The sequence below is a fragment of the Diplotaxodon limnothrissa genome, linkage group LG10 (assembly GCF_057381915.1).
Source record: "Diplotaxodon limnothrissa isolate DT_005_m linkage group LG10, D_limnothrissa_male_GT1.1, whole genome shotgun sequence".
Taxonomy (NCBI): Eukaryota; Metazoa; Chordata; class Actinopteri; order Cichliformes; family Cichlidae; genus Diplotaxodon; species Diplotaxodon limnothrissa.
The window spans coordinates 24,429,597-24,435,861 of NC_140605.1; the positions used below are offsets into that span (position 1 = coordinate 24,429,597).

Below are 6,265 nucleotides of genomic sequence, written 5' to 3' on the forward strand. Positions count from 1 at the left end.
AATTGCTGCTCGCCTGTCTGGCTGGGCAACTTGTTGATTCAAAATAGCCCCACCTCGTTTCTGAACAGCGCTCGCGCTGCCGACATGGAAATGTAGGAAATGTAGTTCCTTGGGTAGAACGAGTCGGTTGATATACAGCGTCGAGGCGGTAAAACAGGACTTCATGTCCGGGTTGATGCTCGGCGTGCTCTCTGACAGCGGCGGCGTCTCCTTCAACTTCAACAGCTGTGCTGTATACCAAAGTATAACCCCTGTAAGAACATTTAGACTGCATGCATGAAGTTAGGACACCATTATATACAGATTTTGTCTTCTCGTTCTCCTGTTTAGGTGTTCTGTTTGCTTTTTAAAAATATATCATTAAAGGGCAAAAAAGAAAACAAATTTGGGTGATTTTTTATTACAGCTCGTTTACAGTTTTTAAAGCTCATTAATCAATATCAAAAAGAAAATGCACTGCTTTTCTTCTTACTTTCGTTTGTATTTCCTTTTAAGCTACATGCTGGTTAAACTTCACTCAACTGAAAAAGCAAGGCCACACCGCCCTCTAGTGGGAAAGTCATTGTTTTTCTGCGTAGTATGTGGGAAATTTGACGTCGGGAGAATGAAGAAAATGATGGTAATGGTAATGGTAAATGGCCTGCATTTGTATAGCGCTTTTCTAGTCCATAGGACCCCAAAGCGCTTTACACTACATTCAGTCATTCACCCATTCACACATGATGGACATATTATCAAGGAGACTTGTCGTCAATCCTGATATTTGTATAAATACGTAATTATATAAGTGGTGTCCGTGGGGCCCTTTCCCAAAAGAAAAATAATGTAATTTATTATTATTTCAACCTCTAATTCACTGCCATTATCTCATTTTCTCTGAAGATCCTATCACCTGACACATTTTCCATGACTTCACATTATCGTGTGAAAGACAATGTTTACAACATGGTAGTGTGAACTGTTATAATGTAAGCTTGGAGACGGTGGCACTGATAAAAAGAGAAGAGGTGGACTTGGAGGTGGCAATCTGACACACAGCCAGCCGTCCACATCAAACAGAATATCAGGGAGGTTATCTATGTTTCTGAAAATGACCTTCCATGACAACTGAGTAAGATTGTTTTAAAGATTATTGTATGAGTATTGTAAAATTTCTTTGAGTGTTGAAATATCGGTGAGAAATAAAACAAGTAATATATATAAAAACGTGTAAACATGCATGGAAATGCAATATTTAAGGCAAAAACAGAGTGTGTATAATTCTAACAAGCTTAAAAGTCAGTATTTTATTCATGAACTCTCTTAGCCAGACTTTCTACTAATTTCTTTAAATGGTCTTCAGGATTAGTTCTCCATGCTTCTCGCAGGACATTCAAAGCTCTTCCTTGGATATTGGCTCTCTTCTGCTCTGTTCTCTGTCCCACACAGCTTCAATAATGTTCAGGCTTGGGCTTTGGGGAGACCAATCCATGACTGATGTGTGTACCATTGTGTGTTTTTCCATCCATGTATGCTTTTACTGCAATGGCAGTGCATTTGGAATCATGTTGAAAAATTAAACCTCTCTTGAAACCTAGTCATCTTCTTTTTTATTTGCATGGCTAGAGACATAAGGAGAATACATTTTTGGACAACTCAACTGATTTAACTTCTATTCTTAGGAAGCCAGCTTGCATCTTCTTCTTTCAGCGGCTCCCTTTAGGGGTTGCCACAGCAGATCATCTGCCTCTATCTCGCCCTGTCCCATCCTCTTCTGTCACACCAACCCTCTGAATGTCCTAGAATACCAGCTTGTATATTAGGTACAAGAAAATGTGTCTTATACTTAAAAGTATAAGAACTAAATCACCAGTTCTGAATAAATCAGCTTGTTTCACACAGTAGATAAAACAGAGGGATGTTTGTTTCAAAAATGTAATGACTTATGAAGTGAAAAAGACCGGTGCACTGTCTTACTGGGGCACAAATGATATTTTCCTGCTATGGCAAATGAAAATGACGGTTGCAGATACCTCACAATCCTTACTGTTGCGTGTCATGTGTTCCAGTTTTGACTGTATTTAAAACATGTAAGGCACAAAAGAATTACTGTGATATTTCCATCGTAAGATGCAATAAAGCTTACTGCTGGATCATGCTGGAGCTTACTTTTAATACCAAACCTTATATTGTGTTGCAAAGTCCATTTTACACATTGGGAACATATAAAAGCAGAACAGTCACACCTCAGCGTCAATTTAGTAGCTTGTTTGTGGCTATTACAGATGTTTTTAAAGACGACAAAAGCAAGATAGAAGTGTCTTGGCTGACAGATCTTTTACTTGTCTGTTACTGTTACTTAAGCGCTGCCCTAATACAGTCAGTATGACCTCCACTATGCACTATGCAATATGCTTATCTGGCACCCTGTGTGTGAAAAAACCCCTGCAAGAAATATAATGAATGCTGTCTTTTATCACATTTGGCAGATCAAAGGTACTCAGAAGGCTCAGTTTTAATTTGCTTCCATAGGGGTTTAACTCATTAGTCAGCATTAAAAGTTTTTGCATACTTATTCAAACAACTGTCTATCAACCAAACATGTGACTCTATTCATTCTATAAGAAGCCTGTGTAATATTAAAAAAAATAATGCATCTTATTCTGTAAAATATTTTGCTTTATCATCTAGTTGGTAATAAATGTCATTACAAAGAGAATGCATGCTTATAACATCAGAATCACAATATGGTTTACTGAGGTGATCTCATACTCATGTCTTCCAGGTTTTTTTTTTTTTCTGTCATTACTTGAAGAAATAAAGAATGTCCACTGAGACTCTCGCTGTCTATCAACGTTCTCGGTGAGCAGCTTGAAATATTTCAGCATCCAGGATGTCAGCGCTCCAGGGCAGAGCAGTCAAAGGCTGTGAACACCAAGTCCTATGAAAACAAAACACACCATGGGACACCGGTGAGGGAGGTGTGAACATTTTAGCAGTGACTTGTTTTTCACTTGATAAATAATGTTTGTATATGCTTTATGTAAGCCACAGCAGAAGGTTACCTTTCTCTCTAATGTAAGTGAATTTACTCTGACCCTTCTCTGAGGCATTGTGGCCTCGGCTAGACGGGCAGATCAGTCATGTCAGGACACCAATAGCAGACCCAGATGGGTCTGACATCACAGATCAGGTGAGTGGGATCAAATGCTCACAGAGCACAGAAGGTTATTCATAATCTGCATCATAAACCCTGCTTAATCCTGCGAAATCACCAAGTGAGTGACCCAGTAAACAGCAGTTAGTTTGAATGCATCTCATCACTGTTAGCCTGTTTTCAGTTTATGAAACTATATCAGGTGCATGGGTGAGTTAAAACGCAGCTCAGTGACTACATATTCAATAAAAATCTGGTTTAATCAGAGCTATACGTTTGATCTTAACTATGAATTGTAATTTACTTTATGACGTTTCTAGAGTTTCCAGGCAAAAATGCACTACACCACACTTAAGTCCCACAAGATGGGATGTTAATATCTGATATATGATTGAGTATGGCACAGTTTACACTTATTTAGACAGCTTGTCTTGTCTTACCCCGTGGCATCTCTCTGACATGATGATGAAGAGCTGTCGCATAGTGACACCCAGCTTCCTTACGTCTCTGGTGTAAGCACAGCGGCGCTGTCGCAGGCCCTCCACCATTTGGAGGTAGGTGCTCATTTTGTACATCACACAACCATTCTGTCATGAGTAACAATTAGTGTCCCTGCGCATGATTTACTGCAGCTAAAGTTTGGAGTCAAAATACCACATAAGTGAGCGTCAAAAATGCAGGGACGGCCAGATTACTCAAAACAATGTGTGTAGATCATCGACAGAACGGAGAGCGCAGAAAACATTTTCTTTTCGGAATGTTATATGGCAAAAATCATGCCATTTTATTATTCTTTTTTAATAATAAAGACATACTTACATGAACATCAATGTAGAGATTTGGCATGTGTGCCATGCAGTAACTCTGGATGAAAAGAATGACAGCTATCAAGTCTCACAGATTTTACAACCTTTCCTGACTTTCCATGATTTCTTTGAAATTATGTTTCTCGTGTCACTAAAGCCAGCTGAAATAATATACAATTATGTATGTAAAGTACAGAATCTTTATTATTTACAAGTTTTTAAACAGTTAGAATAGTTATAAAATACCACTTAAGTGTAAAGTAAAATAAAAAATTACCAAGCTGACTTACAGTCTCTGGGTCCCTTTTCAAATCTGCTGCCCACTGGGTGAGGTCCCGGGCCATGCTCAGCACCTTAGTATAGCATGTTGGAGGGTAGAAAGGGTAGCTCAATATCAGCGGCATCAAAGATGAGATAAACAACACGTGTTTAAAGATCGCCATGACTCACTGACACCTTGTGTACCAGCAGAGCTTTGGTTTGGTTGTGTGACCAACGCTCACATGGAGCCACGTATGCATCTGGATGGATTTTAACACACCCTTTGTTTACTCCAAAATAACTGTGAAGGAATGACAGGGGAAGATCCTTTGTGATGCAATAACGCAGATTTGCATGCATTGTGTGCATTTGAGTTCAGCATCGATTCTCCTCTTCTAATGGATACAAATTTAAAATAAAGTAAAAGATACAACTTTGAAGTTGTATCTGCATTACTGCTCAGTAGCTAGAAAATATTTTTTTTTATTGTTATATATGAATCTTTAGAAACTGTTTTTTTTCACTGACAGTGATAACTGTTGGGAAATGAACTACAGATTCTGATTATGTGTAGCATTTGGTAAGTGTTCTCTCCACCACAGATGATACATTTTCATACACTTTTTTATGTCAACAATTTTTATTTGTATAATACATACAAACTGTGAAGCTAACTGCACACTATGAATTTTCCAACTCAGCATAGAGTACTTTTCGCATTAAATTGGCGCATGTCTTAGTCTGTATATATGTTTTTAATATCTTCTATGCAGGAGGAGAGGAGTCCAGATAGTTTAGATGTTGAATATCCCAATGAAGGCATTGAATTAGTTTTCCATTAATGGCTGGAGCATCAGCTTCACAATGCTTTTTACTAATTGCCTCATCAGAACTAAACTAAAATACCAAATAAACAAATGAATAAGTAAAGAAGAAACATAGCAAACTCTTCTTTAACAAGCTAATGTAAGAGCTAGTGATGGACTTAAAAAAATCACTATATATTACTGGTTAATTTAGAAAAAAAAGCATTTGTTTATGAATATGGGAACAAGTGGTTGTTAATGTCATGTGTGGTCATACCAAATAGCTTCACTGCAACAACTATCAATTTTCAAAATGTAAAGCAGATGAGTTGTACACTTTTTTTAAAGCTGGCATTTTCTCCCCCCCTTTCTCACTGTCCCTCTCCCCTTCTGTTTTTCCTTTCCTTCCTCTTTCTTTCTCCCTTTCCTATCTCTCACTCATGTCTGTCCCGTCTGTAACATCTGAAAATAAAATATAATAAATAATAAAAACAAAGATCGACCAAATGGACCAATACGGCAATGCCACGATGATCCATTTGGCAAAGTAAATCCATTGGGTATCCTTGTTGGTCTTCAGACAACAATTCTGATGGCTAAAGAACCAAATGGGACAGGCGGAAAAAAAAAAAAAAAAAAAAAAGCTGGCATATAACAGTTACTTAGCCTAGCCTTGCCAACTACCCTTGCTGTATAAAGTTTGACTGCAGTTAGGCAACAATCTCATTTTTATCCATTAGATGGGGCTAATTTCACAGACTTGTAGGCTCTATAGTTTCTGCATAAAAGTTCTGCAAAAAAAAAAAAAAAAATCACCACTCCTCTATTCAAATCTGTATCCAGTATAAATGGGCATAACAATGACAGCTTCCCTTTTCCAAATAAAAATCTCCCATTTTCACTTACAAAACTGGGAAAACAGGGACGCATTTTATGACCTCAGGCATGTTATGTAGCTTGACTTCATCTCTGCCCCTGTGTGATCTGAGCCTGCCGTTATTCATCACATCTAAAAAACATGTAAACTTCCCAATGCTGTCAAATGCCCAATAAGGGACTGGCCTGGTTTTGAATGATATCTGCTCCCACTTCATAGCGTGGGGCGATCTTGTCAGTAAGATGGATGACCAACTCTGAGCATCTTAGCATGACGGGCATAAAGAGGAAGTGCAATGTAAGCATGTCTTGCATGCCCCAGTCCCACTACTCAGCCATTCTCCTCTCGACCTTGGCTTGCTCAATTAGCAGGGGGAGGC

General features: G+C 38.4%; 1 protein-coding gene across 1 annotated transcript; it reads right to left on the bottom strand.

The window, feature by feature from the left end:
* Positions 1-2,875: 2,875 nt before the first annotated feature.
* Positions 2,876-4,385, bottom strand: cytl1 (cytokine like 1). The gene is made up of 4 exons (XM_085363986.1): positions 4,233-4,385; positions 3,956-4,000; positions 3,577-3,723; positions 2,876-2,920 (listed from the first exon to the last, which is right to left on the bottom strand). The coding sequence occupies exons 1-4, from the start codon at positions 4,383-4,385 to the stop codon at positions 2,876-2,878; spliced, it is 390 nt and encodes a 129-aa protein (XP_085220112.1).
* Between the last annotated feature and the right edge of the window lie 1,880 nt (positions 4,386-6,265).